General features: G+C 51.7%; 7 protein-coding genes across 7 annotated transcripts; 4 read left to right on the top strand and 3 right to left on the bottom strand.

The window, feature by feature from the left end:
* Window positions 1-306: 306 nt before the first annotated feature.
* On the bottom strand, window positions 307-2,019 carry CKM354_001133300 (uncharacterized protein; the record flags this gene model as incomplete). Its single annotated transcript, XM_044806817.1, has 4 exons — window positions 307-498; window positions 555-1,036; window positions 1,111-1,875; window positions 1,941-2,019. 4 exons carry the CDS (start codon window positions 2,017-2,019, stop codon window positions 307-309), a joined length of 1,518 nt encoding a protein of 505 aa, XP_044662752.1.
* A 596-nt stretch (window positions 2,020-2,615) lies between these two features.
* CKM354_001133400 (uncharacterized protein) lies at window positions 2,616-3,876 on the top strand (the record flags this gene model as incomplete). Its single annotated transcript, XM_044806818.1, has 4 exons — window positions 2,616-2,642; window positions 2,694-3,424; window positions 3,489-3,565; window positions 3,632-3,876. 4 exons carry the CDS (start codon window positions 2,616-2,618, stop codon window positions 3,874-3,876), a joined length of 1,080 nt encoding a protein of 359 aa, XP_044662753.1.
* Window positions 3,877-4,522: 646 nt separating this feature from the next.
* On the top strand, window positions 4,523-7,225 carry CKM354_001133500 (uncharacterized protein; the record flags this gene model as incomplete). Its single annotated transcript, XM_044806819.1, has 4 exons — window positions 4,523-4,704; window positions 4,914-5,558; window positions 5,612-6,440; window positions 6,491-7,225. The coding sequence occupies 4 exons, from the start codon at window positions 4,523-4,525 to the stop codon at window positions 7,223-7,225; spliced, it is 2,391 nt and encodes a 796-aa protein (XP_044662754.1).
* Window positions 7,226-7,605: 380 nt separating this feature from the next.
* Window positions 7,606-9,117, top strand: CKM354_001133600 (uncharacterized protein; the record flags this gene model as incomplete). Its single annotated transcript, XM_044806820.1, has 3 exons — window positions 7,606-8,104; window positions 8,160-8,568; window positions 8,628-9,117. 3 exons carry the CDS (start codon window positions 7,606-7,608, stop codon window positions 9,115-9,117), a joined length of 1,398 nt encoding a protein of 465 aa, XP_044662755.1.
* Window positions 9,118-9,175: 58 nt separating this feature from the next.
* Window positions 9,176-10,824, bottom strand: CKM354_001133700 (uncharacterized protein; the record flags this gene model as incomplete). The annotated part of the gene is made up of 4 exons (XM_044806821.1): window positions 9,176-9,427; window positions 9,480-10,283; window positions 10,340-10,587; window positions 10,647-10,824. The coding sequence occupies 4 exons, from the start codon at window positions 10,822-10,824 to the stop codon at window positions 9,176-9,178; spliced, it is 1,482 nt and encodes a 493-aa protein (XP_044662756.1).
* Window positions 10,825-11,468: 644 nt separating this feature from the next.
* CKM354_001133800 (uncharacterized protein) lies at window positions 11,469-13,417 on the top strand (the record flags this gene model as incomplete). The annotated part of the gene is made up of 6 exons (XM_044806822.1): window positions 11,469-11,490; window positions 11,550-12,064; window positions 12,200-12,281; window positions 12,340-12,667; window positions 12,740-13,248; window positions 13,314-13,417. 6 exons carry the CDS (start codon window positions 11,469-11,471, stop codon window positions 13,415-13,417), a joined length of 1,560 nt encoding a protein of 519 aa, XP_044662757.1.
* Window positions 13,418-16,315: 2,898 nt separating this feature from the next.
* On the bottom strand, window positions 16,316-18,553 carry CKM354_001133900 (uncharacterized protein; the record flags this gene model as incomplete). The annotated part of the gene is made up of 1 exon (XM_044806823.1): window positions 16,316-18,553. One exon carries the CDS (start codon window positions 18,551-18,553, stop codon window positions 16,316-16,318), a length of 2,238 nt encoding a protein of 745 aa, XP_044662758.1.
* Between the last annotated feature and the right edge of the window lie 284 nt (window positions 18,554-18,837).

Below are 18,837 nucleotides of genomic sequence, written 5' to 3' on the forward strand. Positions count from 1 at the left end.
TCCTTTTCTGAGTTGTAAGAGTTCTGTATACCATGTCACCATCATCCCATCATCACCTCGTACGACTTGTCAACGGCCACGAAACGGGCATTCGACTTCTCCGCGACTACAAGACTGAAGAGCACGAACATAGGGAAATCGATGAGATAAGACGAGAGCAACATGTAAACTTGCCGAGGATTTCAACAGAAGCTGAGACGAATGAATCATTGATCGACACAATCTCTTTCATACTACAGAAATGTCGCTTAATAGTTCGTTACAGAGTAGTCAACGTATCATTTTTAATTCCACTTGACACTGGATTCATTTCTTCAACCCTCCAATATCCGCAATCTGCTCCACATCTCCCTCATTCTTAGAGTCGTCGATTATAATACTCATTTGTCGTTGCGCAGCATCGGATTTCGCGAATAGGCGATCGACGTCTTCGAGTGCGAGACCTTTGGTTTCGGGGAAGAAGAGGTAGATTATGGGGACCCAGGTTGCGTTGAGGACCTATAAAGCATGAATATGTTAGGCAGATAAGGAGAATGGGAGGGGGAATGACTTACAGCGAAGATGATGTACGTCCTGTATCCGATATTCCTGATCGCCGGAGGAGTGATGTAAACGATCATGAAGTTGCAAATCCAGTTGCATGCTGTAGACACAGCAGATCCTCTTTGCCTCAATTTAAGCGGTAGAATTTCAGAGGGGTACACCCAAACCGTCGCCTGAAATCCAATCGTAAACGCTCCTTGGAAAATAAACAGCATAGCAGCAGCGCCTGCTCCGCATGCTGTGGCGATTGCGGTTTCGTTTTGGACGTTCCAGATGAGACCGGTTTGCACGACCATGACGGCTGCCATGAGGGATATCATGCTGAGGAAGAGCGGGCGGCGGCCGATACGGTCGATGAGGAACCAGGGGATAAACGAGGCGGCGAAGAACCAGGTGTTGAGGATGCCGGACATGAGGGCGGAGAAGTTGGGGGAGAAGTTCAGGGAGTCTTGGAAGAGGGTGTTGGAGTAGTAGATGAGGGCGTTGATGCCGCCTGCGAGAAAGAAGACAAGTCAGCATGTGGCCATCGAAGAAGGAGATGTGAAGGGAAAAGGAAGAAAGACTCACCCAACTGCTGAAAAATCTGCACCGCGCAAGCGATCAAGAACCTCCTTCGACTCTGAATATCATCATCCTTGAGTAGGTCGCCCCAAGTGCCAGCTCCAATACTCGCCTCATACGCCACAACATTCGAAATCTCCTGATACGTTCTCTCAATCGCCTCTTCACTCATCTTCCCCTTGTTCAACCTCCTAATAACATCCAATCCTTCTTCACCCCGATGATGCGAAATCAACCATCGAGGCGTCTCGGGAACGATCATAATAATCGCCAACATCGGAATCAAGAAAACGCATTGTAGGATAACCGGTGTTCGCCAAACGAAACTCGAACCTCCCGGAATCCGACCAAAAGCATAATCGATCCAATAAACCAGCATAATTCCAAAATTCAAACAACTCAACTGAGCACAAACATAAATTCCTCGAGTTGCTTTCGGCGCAAATTCAGCCATCATGACTGGAGCGGTGGAATTGATTGCGCCCATTCCTACTCCGGATACGATTCGTGCGATGATCATGTGAGCTTTCGAATAAGCTGTAGCTTGTAAGAGAGCACCGATAATCATGATGATCACGCCAATGAAAATGGATTTTCGGCGACCGAGGGTTTCGCCGATGAAAGATGTGATGACGGCGCCGATGAAACAGCCGATTTCGTAGATGGCGACGATGAGGGCGATCATGTTTGTGCCGTAGGAGGTTTTGGTGGTGATGTTGAAGGTGGAGTCGAAGGCGGGGGTGTTGACGAGGCCGCCCATGAGGCCGTTGTCTGTGAGGGAGAGGAGGTGTTAGTTGTGGTTCTGGGTGTGGTGATGGGGGAGGGGATGGTGTTACCGTAGCCGATGAGGAAGAAACTGAGACAGGTGAGCGATGTCACCGTCAACATGAGGGCGCGGCCCTCGAGTTGGAGCATCTTGGATGTGGGAGCAGTCGGGCTGCTGGATTGTGGTGGACTTGTTTCTTTGGGAGACTGGAAGCTGTGGTCTGGTAATATAATGAAGTTGCTATCCTGGAGAAGCAGACAGACGTCCAATAATAAAATTGCCTTCTGAAACTCCGAGGGCCCGATCTAGATCCTAGATGGTGGTGATAAACTTCCAGTCTACGCGACGTGGACCATGATGTTGGGAAAGGTGTTTGGTACCAGCCTCCAGATGAGCAAGTTGGACACTTGTAAAAGAACACTCCACAAAATTCGCGATCTGCTGCCCCCCGGGGGGAAGTGGGCGCCTTTATCCTCTGTCAAAGGACCATCGTCGTGCCATGTGTTGATCCAGGTCTAGGCCGCTAGCAGGGTTAGCTCGAAACATCACCCGTGGGGATTAAGGTCTGGAGTCAAGCTTTGACGCCAGTGGGTATCGTGCATCGGTGTCGGCAACGACACATGGCCACTGCACGGCGGTATTTGACGGCTTTGGGACACGACTGCTCTTTGCACGTCTGGTCACTATTTCTTGCCCTCTGCCACTTATAGGTTTTCGGGCTATTGAAATTGTCAAAGTCAGCAAAATGAGTAGCCTGCCAGCCAATTGCAAGGTGAGTTTCATTCGCCGTTATGCCTGAGGCATTTCTGACTTTTGACCGCAGCGCATCAGTCGCGAGCAGCGATGCATTCATGCTGAAGCTGTGGCTCAGCGAGAATTCGATGAAGCTCACTTTGCAGTGTATCATGACAAATTCCTGCAGATTCTTGGAGAAAAGCCGTCAATTGAATTGGCAGTCGAGAAGGACTGGCCATTCGCGCACGAAGCCGGAGTCTACATTCCTGACGAAGATGCAGTGTACATCACTAGTAATGGTCTAGACACGCCATCAGGCAAGACGATCAAAATCGGCAAATTGAGCAGAGATGGAAGCAGCGGCAAATGGCAGTACGAGGAACTCCAGACCGACATCTCCATGGGGAATGGCGGGATCAATTACCAAGGCGGAGTTCTGTTCTGCGACCAAGGCCATCTGGACACTTCAGGTGGCTTGGTGCTTATGGAACCGAACCCACCATACGCGACCAAGACGCTGCTATCCTCGTACCACCATCGCCGCTTCACGAGCGTGAATGATGTCGTGATCCATACTGATGGGTCGATCTGGTTCACCGATCCCATCTATGGCCATGAGCAAGGTTTCCGTCCAGAGCCGCAGCTACCTTGCCAGGTGTACCGATTTGATCCTGAGTCGGGAGATATCCGAGTCGTGGCTGATGGGTTTGGGCGGCCGAATGGATTGTGCTTTTCCCCAGATGAGCAGACGCTTTATGTGACGGATACGGACTGGATCCATGGGGATGGGACGACGGATCTGACGCGTGCATCGCACATGTGAGTCTTCCACGTGGGAAGATTAGTGTACAAGGATTTGTGAGAGACTAACAACCTCCCGCAGATATGCATTTGATGTGATCGACAGACATGGCTCGAATTTCTTGGCCAACAGGCGGGTGTTCGCAATGGCGGACGAAGGTTAGTCTCTCACATCTTGAGATGAATTCTCCGATGTTCTCACTCCGAGGCTGACCATGAACTCAGGCATCCCGGACGGCATCAAGTGCGATCTGCAAGGCAATGTCTACTCGGGCTGCGGGGATGGCGTTCACGTCTGGACCCCTGGAGGCAGTCTGATGGGAAAGATCAAGGTGCAGGGTGGTGTCGCGAACTTTTGCTTTGGACGCAAAGGCGAGTTGTTCTTGCTAAACGAGACCAAATTCTGGGTAGTCAAGATCAGCGATGACGTGCAGGGTGCGTTACTGGCCAACATGAAGATTGCAGTGTAGGGTAGCCATTACGCCCAAATGGAAGCTGCCGTGACACGATATGAGGCCGTGATATTAATAGAGACATGGCAGAGGCCTGCTTGTGCCGTGCCGCAGCCATTGTCGTCGAATGCTCGCTTGTTTCGTGTCGTGCCGCTGCGGACGTGCATGAACGACTCTGAGGTGCGCGTCTTGGTGCACATGCAGTGGTTTGTACGCGTCAAGCACATCACTTCCCATCATGGAGGTGATGCGACGCGATTGGTGATGGACCAAAAATCGCGCAGGTGTGGTGTCGTTTGGAGCTGGAGAGTGGCGCGAAGATTTCTGGAGGGCCGGATTGAGTTTGGGCGCGGGAGATCACGCGTCGTCGCCTGATCCATGCTCGATGCCAGTCTTTGGGCACTCGCGATCGCGCCTGTCTCTGCCTGGTCTTGCATCGTGCGTGGTGTGCGTAGGCAAGCGGGGAGGGCACGACTGTCAGTTTGCCTGCGCATCTGCTCGTCCTCTTCTCCATTCCCCGTGAGCCGTCCAGTCCCGCGAGCATCGCAGCCAGCCAGGCGGTCGGCGATAGAACAACGCACCCACCACGGAGCAACTGTTCATTACTGCCAATCGCCGTCAGTCGGCTCCCGCTTGCGACGCAGCAGACTCCACCCGGACGGACATGGAGAACAACGAGCAGCACGAGGAGCACGATAGCGGAAGCGAAAGTGCCGATGCCGCCAACACCAGCACCGCCACTGCGTCTGCGACGAAGCCCAGGCGAGAAGGCCCCAAGTCAGAGCGTGAGAAGCGCACGTACAGGGCGTGTCTACACTGTCGCCAGCGCAAGTCACGATGCGATCTGTAAGTCTGCCATTCCTGTCTCATGTTCAGCAGCGACTTGGCGTTGCAACACCTCACCATTCAATGCCGTCAGCAGCCGATCGCCTCTGCACTTTCACATCCTCGACTCTACCGACCATGTGGGCTATTGCATTGGCCGCTGTTTGACGGCCTTGTCTCCTGCGCCGCAACTGTCTGTTCGCGAGCCGTGGCTGACATTCTGCGAACAGCTACAGCAGTGGAGAACCCGGTCGGCCACCCTGCGAACGATGCATTCGCGAGCAGCATGAATGCATCCTAGGAGGCTCACGACGTGGTGGCCGGCGAGTGAAACGTGGTACTGCTGATGTTGCAAACACAACTCCAGGTCCCTCCCCACACACTCTCCCAGGACCACCAGGCAGCATAGAAAGCCTCGTCAGGCCTCTGGCCTTACCGCCTCCGCCGAGGACTGATCAGCAGCATGTCCTGGACCCAAGTCTGCAGCAGCCACGCCAGCAGCGGCTACCCAGCTGGAGCTCCCTAAACCCAGATTCGAGGACACTCCCGCCCTTGCAAAATAATGATGGTGCCGTCACGCCGACGGCTAAGATGACCGTCGATGACACTGTCGCTTCCACAGACCTGCAAAACCCCGCCGATGCTCTGGAGTTCCTCGCCCACGTCGCCGAGCGCGATTCTGGGAGCAATCAACTGCCACCCATGCACGCCGGACCATACGGACGACCAACACAACCTCTTCTTGCACGTCACAGCAGCCAGCCTCAAGATGGCTCCCGTTCGGGCCAACCGCTCACCCCCAGTAACCACATCGACTATCCACCGCTCAATAAGGGCAAGCTCAGTTTGGACATGATCCAAGCGTTGCTGTACCGGTATGTGATGAACATTGCACTTTGATACTCAACCTGCGCTGACTATGTTCTAGATATGAAGACAAATATCACCCATTCTTTCCGTTGGCCAATCCAGCGGCGATGGACCCGAGTAATCTGCCAACCATCGCTGCCAAAGAGCCTCATCTACTTGCTGCCATATTGACTGTCGCCTCCAAGGACGAGAAGGACTGGTGGCAAGTGCACGATGACTGCTCGGCTCACATGCAATCACTCGTCGCCAATCTTGTATACAGTGGCTCTGGCTCAGTCGAGGCTGTTGAAGCTATGCTCATTCTAGCAGAGTGGGTTCCCAGGCGGCCGCAGTCGACGCCTGCTATCGGACGCGGCGAGGAAGACTGTGCGGCGTGGATGTACGTTGGCACCGCCATTCGTCTCGGATATCTCCTCGGCATTGACAGGACAGGATTTCGCGCGGAAAGTGAAGCTCAATCTGCTGACTTGAATCGTAAACGCCTCGCCTGGGCGAGCTGTTACATGAGTGATCGACAAGTGTCCGTGAGGATAGGAAAAGCCTTCTGGTCAAGAGGACCGGGCCCGATGACGGCACTGCGAGCGCAAGACTTTCCCAGCCTGCAACCACGATTGCACAGACACGATGACTTCGCAGCCATCTATCAGGCGAATCTGGAACTAACACAGTTGTTCAGCAACGCGCATGATGTGCTGTACGCGACTAAGAGTCGCTCGAATCAGCTCAACTTCGGCGGCGAGTATGTCAAGTACATTGACGATTTCAGAGTCGCGCTCAGACACTGGAACGAATCGTGGGGGACGTTCACATGCTCGCCGCCGCTCAAGGCCAGTCTTATTCTGTCGTATGAGTATCTACGGCTATACGTCAATGCTTTTGCATACCAGGTCAGCGATTGCGAACGTCTCGCCGCGCTTTTGATACTGATCGCTTGCAGGCCACGCTCAACCGCCTAACACAGAAGATGAAGGATGCCATGGAGAATGGTCAGCCGAATCGACCTGTTCCTTACCCATTCGCCGATGTTGCTGCCACACCCGATGCACGATTCATTTATGACGCGATCGATGCCGCGAAGGCTCTACTCAGTACATTCTGCAGCTTCGTCGATCCGCAGGAAACGTTCCGATACATGCCTCTCCGCTATTACCTCTACGTGATCTACTCGGCCGTTTTCCTGTACAAAGCACGTTCAACAGGTGTCATGGCTGGCGATACAAGAGGATCAGTCAAACGTCTGATCAGCGACACCATGGACTGCTTACAAAAGTCGAGTGCTTGCCCGAACGACGTCGGCGACCGATACTCCCGACTCGTGCGCCTGCTCTGGAGAAAGCCACCTGCTGGTCGCGGCAGCATAGCAGAACCAAGCGATGGGCCGAAGTCTGTTCCTGCGCAGAACGGCATACCTGGACTGCCGCCTGTGCGTAGTGGTACGGAAGCCATGCCGATGGATACAGCACCTCCTTCGATCAACCAATTCAGCTGGCTGGATCTGGGCGCTGTGGGAGACTTTGCCGTGGAGAACAACAATTCGATAGCAGGAAGCAGTATGCTGGATCATATCGATGACATGTCTAATGATGGCTTCTCGCAATTCGATCCGAGTATGGCGTTCACACCTCAGCAATTTGCGTGGAATGGCATGAGTCCTTCGGGTATTGTATTCTAGTGGGTTGGGGTGAGACCTGGAGGACTGACGTTTATGTGTCTTTATGCCGCTTATGAAGATAAACGCATTGGAATAATGGAGAGCGATCTGTTCCGCAGCTGTTGCAGGTAAAAGCTAGGTCGATTTACTTGAGCTGCACATATTGGAGCCACCTCAGTGTTGATTCATGGCTATCACATGTGTGGTAATCAAAAATTAAATAGAGCTCATCGATGCCCGTCAAATCCTCAACCCTCTCGGCAAAGGCGGACCGCGCTAAGAAGGAAGCAGCCACCCTGCACCTCTTTCCACTTCTTTCTCTCGCTCGTGCTTCGTTCCCCAATTTCAGACAACAAGATAAAGCTTCCCAGTCGCATCAATGCGCCGCATGAGAAGAAGTCATGAGAACGGGATGCAGACAATGCTCCAAACGTCGCATCGCATGCGATTTGCATAGTCCGGTGTGTCAGAAGTGTGCGACGAAAGGGCTGGAGTGTAGTGGGATTGGGTTTCAGTGGAGGTTTGTTGATGGGGCGGCGAAGCGCTCGAAACGGACTATTGGAAAAGAAGATGATGGGGAGGGGAGGCTGAGGAAGCGTGCGCGGCCAGCTAGGACTGAGATTGTCAAGGCCTCGGACGAGCGAAGTGCTGGGGGTGAAGAAGACCATGCTGCGCCTCACTCTGCTCAATCTTCCAGCAGTTTACCAGGGTATGACAGGAATCAAGCAGTACCAGAGGCGATTCTTCGAGGCTCTTCGAACGAGACCGAAGGTATGGAACTCGTATGCCGTGAAATTTCATCTACCAGGACGGAGTCTGCGCTGCTGCCGGCATTCGATTTATCTTCTGCTTTGCTGCTCGAGCCACTGAAGCCTGGGATTTCTATGCTATTTAATCACTGTATGTTCAAGGCTTCCAGCATGCTTTTCGTTCCTTACGCGCTGACCTTTACTAGTTTCAACTCATATTGCTCCTGCGATGGTGGCATTCGAAACCAATTCTAACGGCTATCGACACCTCGTACTTCCAATCGCGATGCAGGATGAACTTGTACAGAATGCTGTGTGCGTTGTCTCGGCATTTCATCTGGGTCTATCGCGAAGTCAGGCTTCTACAAGTGCCGAAGCAGGACGGTCGGCCATTATTCGACGCCTGCGAGCAAATGTTGCTGAAGGTGACGATGCACGAGTCTTCAACTATTCGACTTTGATGACCTTGCTGGTTCTACTTGTTGGAGAGACAGTCACTGGGTCAAGCGAGTTCGCTTACCTCTTCAATATGTTGGCAGCAACTGTCAAGGATGGTCGTGCAATTGCTCAAGCACCGCCTGAGACTCGCGAGTTTCTGGTCCAGCAAACTAGGATGTAAGTATTCCATTTCACATACGCGGCCGTAGCGTTCCGTATTCCAACGACGGTCACAGGTTCGAGCTCTTCACCCCGGCATTCATCGACTCTGAAGCCGGCATGAACATCCTTGGCGGCGATTTGGACTCTTACTTGGGCTGGCTACTGACCTGTCAGACTTCCAACCCGGCATGGACGCATCTAATCGCCATCTACAAGCACGCGATTGAACTGGCAAGGGACATCTATCTGCTGGAAAAGGCAACACCATCAAGCCGGGATCAAATCCAATCGAAAGTGACATGCGTGCGATCTCTTACTGAGCAGATCGGTCTTGACACGCCAGGCATGCATTGTCTTGTGTGGGCATACTTTATTGCTGCTGCAAGCAGTACACTTCTTACAGATCGCCATTACTTTGAAGTCAAGCTTCGCGAGATATATCAGAAGACGAGGATGAATAATATACTGGCCGCTTTGGAAAGTCTGGAGCGTATCTGGCAAGATTTTCCCAACGGAGGCTGGAATTTGGGACTTGGGACTTTGAGGCCGGTGCTTCCGATGTGAGGATTGGACCTACTCATCGGAGATGCGTACCATATTATGCATTTTCCAAGACAGCCTCTCATAAAACGCTTTTGATGGGACCACCAGCCTTCTTCGCCTTCAGGTCTTGGATGACATTGAACGCTGCTCGAGTACCTTCTTCAATCGCACCGTCAATGAAGCTTCTCCAGCCTACGGCCCAGTCAGAGCTTGCGAAGAAGATGTTCCCTTGTCTTGCTCTCATGTCATCGAGGCTCTCTGTCACCAGGCCAGGAGGAGAGAAGAACCAGGCGCCTTTCGCGAACTCATCATCAGCCCAGTTGTGGAAGACCTGGAACAACATCAGTCAAATTTGACAACCTCGAAACCGAAGTTGAACATACCACTCGCTCCAACTCCATCTTGGTCAAATCTTGCAATGCTTGCTTGGTCACTTCGATATCTTTCTCTGGCATCAAGCGGTTATGATCGGCACCAAATGCCACAACGTGAGTGTTTCCGTTTGGAGTCGTGCCATCTCCTAGAGCATACAGGAGCTGGCCGTTCGGATAGTTCACTCCAGTCCATGATCGCAACTCGGGACCCTTGCATTCAGCGTGGACTTTGACACACTTATTCACATGTCCAGTGCTAGCAGCAGTCTTCTTGCCTTGAGCCAAAGGTGGGGAGAACGCAATATCGTTCAGCACATTCAGCGGTACAGCCGAGATAAGCCGGGCGGCGTGGTAAACATCTCCAGCGCGCGTGCGAACTTCTACCCTCTGCTGGTTCTGAGTGATACTGTCGACTGGCGAGTTGAAAGCATAAGAGAGCCTCCCAGTCTCCACTGCTTCCTGGAAGAATTTGATCGCGAAGCTGGACTGTCCTCCACGGAATTTGTACTTGACGAGATACTCGATACAGTACTCGTACGAGAAATTGCAGAGCGCCCACCAGTGCAGGAACTCGTAGAAGCTTGTCTTTTCTGGCGTGCTGGCGCTGCAAAGCATGACGAAGCTGAGGACTGCCGTGTACTCGTCTGGTGAGAGCTGGTGCTTGATCTGGGCCATACGGTCGGCAACGGAGAGCTTGTCAAATTTCTTCACCTCGGGATTGTGGAATTCGTCGTGCGGGAATGGCATTATTGTTTTGCCGATGTTGCCGTCCACGTTGACGAACTTCTCCAATGCTGATTGCATGAGTTTGTCCTACACTGGAATCAGCAAATCTCTCCCTCCTTGGCTTTCGCAGGACGACAACGCACCTCCTCCTCGTGGCTCATATTCCGGCTGCCGTCTTGAGATGTGAGAGTGAAGTGATTCACGCCCTTTGTAAAGTCGTACGACAATTCCAACTCTTGACGCATATTGTAGCGGGAAATCTCACGCCAGACGTGTGGTTGTCCCCAAGATACCCAAGTTCCACCCATTTCGAATGGATAGCCGTCAATGTTCGATGACCAAGAACGTCCGCCGATTCGATCTCGGCCTTCGAGGAGGAGGACTTTGAGACCTAGATTGCAAGGAGTTAGTAAGATTGCTTGCATGCAACCAGATCATAATCATCTTCACCACTTAATGCAGCGTCCCGCGCTGCTGTTAGGCCACAATAGCCTGCGCCGACCACTATCACATCATATTGCTCTTGTTTCTGGCCGATATTGCTCGGTGGCTGGATCACTCCGATACTAGGGACGCCTTGGACAAGACCGGACTTTTCAGTCCACTGGTAGCCATCGCGAGAAGTCATGCTGGGTTGAAGTATGTGCGGAGCAATTGTCGCTCGAGAAAAGTGTACGTTCGGAGGTGTGAAAGTTGAAAAGACATCTCCAACCTCTGGGCTTGAAAAAAGGTACGACGACAGTGGACTCCGCCCATCTCACCAATATTGCTCTTTTGGGACATCGGTGCTCCATTCATGCTATCAGCCAATCGCACGACGACAAGAGTGTCGATTATCAAGGTCGTGTACGGCTATCGTGCGGCAGACAAGGATCAGCAGCTTTCCACGGGTCAAGCTAGTGCGAAGTCTGTTTAAGCACTCACTCTTTTTGCCGAATTGGGTTTAGCTCATTTTTTTGGGTCTGGGCCGGCGTCGCGTTGGATGCGGAGAAGGTATCTGTTCGCTTGCGACTCTCGAGATAAACGATAAACGAGTCGGTAGCTTTGTTGGCGATGAGAGTTGATAAGATTCGACGAGAGGAGAAGCTGGACTGGAGCTATAAGCTTGAGGATACCCGCCAGGAGGCAGATTTTTTGGTCTTTGGCTTTTCGATCTTGAGGATTTGCATACTGAATTGAATCGAATTATACTTACCTATCAAACAATATCTATTGCCCCACTGAACTATAGCACAGATCCAACAACCTGGTCTGGCAAGGTTATACGACATCATGTCGAAGGACGTTCTCAAGGGTATGACGACAATCAGACATCCTCTCGTCTGTGAGTAACATAAAATAACACCGCACCAGAAAAGTCCCCGAGCGAAGGACCCTCCACCGAAGACAAAACCTGGCCTCAATTAGAAGTCGCCTATTCAATCCAAGATGGCCAAACCCAAGAAATTCTCCAAGACGCCCACGCCCAACGCAAATCCCTCGGTCCCCTAACAATGGTCGCCGTCGGCTTCAACATCTGCAACAGCTGGGTCGCAATCGCTTCTAGTCTCGCCATTGCAGTCTCCGCCGGAGGACCCGTGAATATCATCTACGGTACATTCTTTGCATTATTCTTCTACGCTTGTGTCGCAGTGTCTTTGGCAGAATTGGCTTCGGTGTATCCTACGGCTGGTGGACAATATCATTTTGCGTCGATTGTGGCGCCGAAGAAGTGGGCGAGGGGTGTCTCGTATGTTTGTGGCATTGTCGCGACGGCTTCGTGGGTGGCTTTGACGGCTTCGGCGACGTTGCTGGGGGCGCAGATGATTTTGGCGTTGCCGGCGTTTTATGCTGGGGGTTGCGTGCCGGAGGGTTGGCATTATTTTTTGGTGAGTTGTGGTTGATCTACAGGCGTGGCTTCGAAACGTTGCGAATGCTGAGTGCTTGGTCGGGATAATGGTTGTTGGAGTGATCAATACGTGTCTTTGGCGGTCGACTATATGATGTTGCTAACGAGTCTCTAGGTCTACCAAGGCATAAACTTTGCACTACTCCTTTACAACATGTTCGTTATGCGGTTCACACCACGGGTTCACGACATTGGATGTAAGCACAACTCGCATGTTTCGCTGTATGACCATACTAAGGCACTCTTCCCATATAGTCTACCTCACCCTTTCCGCCTTCGTCGCTGTATCCATCGCCGTGCTCGCTGTCTCGGACAAGCAAAGCTCGGAATACGTCTGGGCAACATTTGAGAACAACACCGGCTGGCCTTCTGCTATTGCATTCCTTACTGGCTTGTCTACGCCGTGCTTCATGTATGCTGGCATTGATGCGACCCTGCATTTGGCTGAGACTTGCACAAATCCCCGAACTGCCGTGCCTCGCGCGCTGATGGTCACAGTCGCCATTGGCTTTATAACTGGATTCGTGTTCTCTGTGGCAATGTGCTATGGCATCAGTGATCTGGAAGATCTGGTGAATACCACGTACGTCTTGCCCTTGTATTCACACACACACAACACAGGTTCGCTGGGCTCATGCTAACTATCTGCTTACAGAATGCCAATCTACACCCTTTGGCGCCAAGCTCTCCGCTCCTCCGCCGCAGCAACAATCTTCCTCGTCGCCTTAATCCTTATCCTCTTCTTCGTTGTCATCGCTATGCAACAAACCACCTCTCGACTCATCCACGCCTTTGGCCGCGACAATGGGCTACTGTTCTCCTCCCACCTTGGCCAGGTCTCACCTTTACTCCAAGTTCCCGTCTACGCCCTCCTTTTCAACGCTGTCTGCGTCTTCGCCGCGGGATGCATTTACTTGGGTTCTCCTACAGCCTTCACATCCTTGATCAACACGAGTATCATCTTACAGATGCTATCCTTTGGCATTCCCTGTGCGTTGTTGTTGTGGAGGGGAAGAATTGAAGAGGTTCTGCCGAGGAAGAGGCAATTTTGGGTTCCTGGAGTGGTGGGCTGGATGGCGAACGTGGGAACCGTGGTAGGTGCGGTGTTTGAACTGGTGTTTTTCTGTTTCCCTGGTGCGATACCAGTCACGGGGACGACTATGAGTGAGTACTTCCCCTATGGCTTTGTTGCTTTATTCATGATTGCATGCTGACCAGTGACGTTCTAGACTATGCGGCGGTTGTGCTCGCAGTTATTGCAGTTATCGGTATTGGGAATTGGTTCGCGCATGCGAGGAAGCATTATAATGGACCTAGAATCGTGATGGATTGAATCGTGGTCTTCAAATGCCGGTTCAGAGTCTAGATTTGAGATTGTGATTCTGATGAACTAGTGCTATATCTCCTTCCTTCAAGCACAAAATACACTTTCAAGTTTACAAAGACTCGGACCTCAGCTGATGAGCAGCGAGTCTCATCTGCCTTAACCATCGCAAGGCACGACGCACAAGCAAGCATCACCCTAGCCCACGTCGTTAGTACCACGCATAGAACATTCCCTTTGCCTTCCGGTAGGAAGAAAGCTGGTGGACTCATTCACTTACAAAATCTGGCGGAGGGACAGGACCGGCAGCCCAAGATCCTGCTTTCTGTTTTCATCACAAACCACGTCAGCAATTCTTTCTTCTCGCTGTAGTGATAAAATTGGCTGATTGATGCTGTAAAAACGAGATTTGTGAATGGCAAGGGGAACATACATACATCGCAGACCATGTATCCAGTATCACACCAGTCGGATTCGCAACAGCCGATAGGAGCGTCGAAGTGGACACATTGCTAGAACGAGAGAAGTGATTAGTTGCTGCTCAATGATCCGGCAATAGAAGTCATTGGGGATGGATTGGAAAACGCTGGAAATGTCAAGGGGGCAAGGGAGGAATCTTACCGGCATCGGTTCCAGCAAGCCCTGTTCCATTATGTTAGTCAGAGGAAAGATCTTTTCACAAATCTTGATTAGGAAGGAGGAGAAGTTTATCGTACGGTGCATTCGGTCTTGGTGTAGACGCAATCCCTCTCGTTTAGGATATTGCCCAAGCGCTCGTAAGCTTCTCCTCGCTCGATGATATGAGCGTCGAATTTCGAGGAGGGAGAGGCAAATGTCAAGCCCGCGAAGAGGGAAGTGAGGCTCAAAAATTTCATTTTGAGCGAGGTGCGGTGTGGTTGCTGTTGTGCGAAGAAAGTGAAATGTGGTTGTTAGATGATGCTTGTCCATTTGTGCCGTCGACCGGAACCATATTTATCTTCTTTCATCGCTGCGATGCTCGCTGTCGATGAGGGGAAATCTCGCCGTTTGTCAACGGTCTCGTGCCTCTGGTATCTGGTGGCATGGCCGCAATGAGCTGGAATCCGCCGAAAAGAAGCTCATTTCGCATTCGACTGCCCGAGTTGCTTCCTATTGCTTCGACTGTGCGTTCAAAGGAAATGTGAGTTCGTATTTCTTCGTTGGTGCCTGCGTACTACTGTTCTCGGTACACTCAATATGGCACTATCGTGAGTGCTAACAGTTGCGCCGTGAGTAGCACAGCGTAGTAGATGTGGCGGTTTCATGGACCACTATCGGCATCAAATCGATCACAAGACCTTTGTTAGTGCAAGTGCAACGCTCTGATGATATTCAGTCTGGAGAGAAATGTACGTAACTTTTGAGTGGCGCGGAGTCCGCGCAACTCACGGCCCTGGCGTGGTTGGAAGCCCCTGCAAATCTGGGGAATATGTTTGTGAAGTTCTATCAAGCTTGCGTCTAGCGAATCAAGCTTCATTCGATGAACCACATGTGAGCTCTGTGATTGGAATTTTCCCCTGGGAAGTTCACATACAATGCCGGAGTTCTTGCAAAGCTAGGAAATCAATAGCTTAATATGTTGGAGTGAGCAGAAGTCGGGAGGCCTAGAACTGGAGGCTTCTCGCCATCACATCGGTTCCCGACTTTGCTCTGCGATACACTGTGGTATGATACAACAAAATCTGCGTCTACCTACCCGTAGGTATCTCGTGAGCAAGACCTGGTGCCATCCGAGAGGAAATCCGCGCCGGGCCTAGAGCATCGATGCTGCAATCTCGTGATAGCAGAACCATTCGACGTGGACTGGCATAGTGCCCCAATCGGACTAAAAGGACTACAACGCCAGCTTGTTGCACTATCGACCAAGATGCCGCCGCTGTCGATGCTACTCAAGCGAGATTGGAGTCAACCCAAGTCGTTGCTATTCTGGTTGCCGTAGTATGGTGTCTGAGGACCAAGCACTGACTTCGCCGACTGCACAGGGCCAAGTGGACATCGTGATACGACAAATTCCCGTCAAACCAGGAAGGCGAAGAGAAGGAATCGTACCACTCCGTGAGCCCGAGCCCTGGAACCGACATAAATATCAGCTCAATGTAGCAGATCTAGGAAGTGCCATCCATCAGCTCCCTACAGATCCTGCACACACTCGACAACCTGTTTCCTTCAGCCCATCAGCACGATGAAGTTTACCCTCGCAACAGCCACCTTCTTGGTGTCCCTCTTCGGACAACAGTATGTACCTCCGACCGATCCACCCCCTCTTCAACAAGTAACTAACCCAATGTCTTTCTCAACAGAGCCATAGCAGGCTACAACTGCAAATGTCAAGATCCCAGCGGAACAGGTCCCCAATGGTACCGGTAAGCAACACCAAACCCCAGTTTCTTAGCAAACCCCACAGAAAAGACACAACTCTAACATTGCAAAAAACTGAGCATCATTCTTCTGCTGCCTAGGCGATGCCGGGACAGTCGATTCCTGCTGGAACTCGCAGTTCCCTGGTCCAAACCATCAGGTTCGTTTTGTCTTTGACTTTCCAGGCGCTGTGTGCTCCGTAAGAAGTATGAAAGCTAATGCGGTCGGTATGATTCTAGTGTACTGGAGGTGGCGACAATTGCATCGATTCTGGAGCTTTCAATCAATGCTGTATTGATCACGGCGCGCCTGGAGCTTTTTGTTGGGAGTAGATATGGGGATTATTGCTGGAAGGAGAAATGGGGGTTGCTGGCATGGAATGTGGGGTTTGTTCTTTTCTGTGGTCGTCACTTCTGATGTGTTGGTTGATGTTGGGAGTGTACTGTAGGAAACCGTTGGCAGGGTTGCTAGAGCCGTACAGAAATTACGTATTCTTGCGAAAGAGCACAAACACAGTTCATCTCTCACCATTCACAGCACAGCATCCGACCCCGAAGTCAAAGAACTCCTCTCAGCGTCGACGACTGCCCCTCTCTTTCTGGAAAACGCCATTCCAGCTTCATCGCGATCAAGCTTCAGATGTATTTTGCGTGCCGCAGCATCCATATCATCCACATGTTGCGAGGTGGCATTGAACCATTCCTGTTGTCGAGATTGATCGGTCCCACCAGGACCGTAGAACATGAAAGGCAAGGGCGAGGTCTTCCATGTCCGAACATCCTGTGGCAGTGTTCGCGCGCTGATCGAGACCCCTACATAGAAGACGAGGGCGAATATGGTGACGATTGCAGGAAGGATCAGCCAAGGCCATCTTATGCGAGCGCAAGTCTTCGTCGTCCAGGCTTGGCCTACTGCTGGCAGATAAAGACTGGTGACGTCGATGTAGTTGGTATCGTTCTCCGCCGTGGCCTCGGGCTTGTATCCACCTTCACGAACATGTGTCGCTCTCCAAAGCGGTCCAGGGTTGGTCCTCAACGCATTTGTGAGAGACAATGTTATATTGTCGAAGAGTGACTCCGTACGTTCCATACTGAAATCGCCATCGTTCCAAACGAATTGCTGTATCTGGCTACCTTTCATCTGGCCATTAACCCGATATCCGGATGCATCGGGGACTTCTGTGACGTTGAGAGAGCGGGTATGAAACAGATGAAAATACCACATCAGACGTTCTTGGTAGTCTGACGGAACGGCAAAAAGACAACCACGGTCAATGAGACCACGCTCCATTGGATCGGTAATATCGGGGTTAAAGGGTATGCTTAATGGTTCGTCGGTCTCGGTAAAGCGTTCTCCGGAGGTAAGGTTGTAAGGTAGCCATGCAATCTCATTGTCCAGATCATAGCTGCGATTGCGCAATATTGCGCGATCATCATCATTGATACATGACAAATTGAGGACTGCCTGAACATAAGTCGCTCGGTCAAACCATGGACTAAGAGACGACTTTAGGGCTTCACTCTCCAACTCAACGAGTTCCTCATGCAGAAGCCCGTTCGTGACTGTCGAGTGGTATGTTCTCAAGCAAGGGAAGAGAGAGCAGCTCGCAGCACCATATCCTTGGCAGCGCCACAATTTTCCATTTGCTGGGTCTGCGCATTCCGCTGGGGTGTCACCATTGTTACGATTCCAAGGATTTTCGGCGAGGCCTATGAGTACGACATACGAGTCATTCCGCACAACCGCAGTGGCCAAGGTTCGGTCGACATATGGCTGGCTGATCTCGCGTTCCCGGCTTGTGTACCGCACCTGAACGGGCCAGTTCTCCTGGTCCGAAGGAATGCTTGTAGTGATAGTCTGTATGCCAAAGCCGTCTTCATCTTGCTCCAGGACCTTGTCGGTCCGTACTTGCGAGGATATATCTTCGCATCTACTGCAATAGCCTACGGTAGTGTATGGAGCGAAAGTACAGTTTCCAGAGCCACAAGAGTTGATCACGACACCCGGCGAATAGAGACCAGCGATGATAAACGATTGTTCTCGAAGTGTAAGGTGCGAGCCTTCATTTGACTGCATGAATGCTGAAGCCCGAGTAATGTAGGCTTCAGATCCAACATCCAGCACAGCACAATTATCGTATTGCAGAACCTGTTGAGTGAACGGGCCCACCAGCAAAGCAGCTATAGCCAGCATGCAGCCTAGCCATTGCCAAGTGACTGGTAGAACGAGCCTATACAGCAGCCCAAACGCACCCATCGGTCCTCGAGATGCATTGTCGTGCAGAACCATATCGTATAAAGGTCTCGGCCCACCGCTGAACCAATGCCATTTTGATTGCGCGATTCCTTGTGACAGCAGAAAGGTAGCGGCCAATCTGAGGATGACGGAGTAGATTGAGAGAAGAGCGCCAATGGTAATCGAGTAGGGCCATTCCGGTATCGGTTTGCCTTGATAGGGATATAGTGTTGCGAACGAGGCGACCAGCGAGGCCAGCAGCAGTACTACGGCCAACGCCTCTTGCCACCAGGTAGCTATCGGTCGCAAATATTGTCGACGCTTGTCAGTGTTACCGGGTGACTGATGGAAGCCATTGTTGTGTCCAGGCACTCCACGCAGCGCCTGCTTCTCTGCATTCAAGCTTTGTCCCTTGCGAACACCATCTTTGCTGCCCTCATGGGAAAGTAGACTCGTCTGGGCCTCAGTCGGAGCAGGTTCCTCACTACTCGGAGATCCTATCGGCTTCCTGGGAACAGCGTGAAACGTAGACATGACTACAGAGTGAGTAGCGTCCGTGGTGAGGAGCTCACAGAACGACGGTGGCGAGGCTGAGCGCGACCTTTAACATTGGACTTGGCATGCGGAGGCATAGTATTCCACTGCGACTGATCGAGCGAATGATCGCAATAGACAATCATGCATGGCGACTTGCAATAAGGCTGAGGCGCCTTGGCATGATGGGCTGGACCTGTCTGATCGGTCCACAGAACTTGCAATGTGAAGCCCATCTTCGGTCGAATGAATGGCATGTGGTTGATCGCATGGTTCTTCTACCA

Source organism: Cercospora kikuchii (assembly GCF_019650295.1).
Source record: "Cercospora kikuchii DNA, contig_00008, whole genome shotgun sequence".
In the NCBI taxonomy this organism is placed as follows: Eukaryota; Fungi; Ascomycota; class Dothideomycetes; order Mycosphaerellales; family Mycosphaerellaceae; genus Cercospora; species Cercospora kikuchii.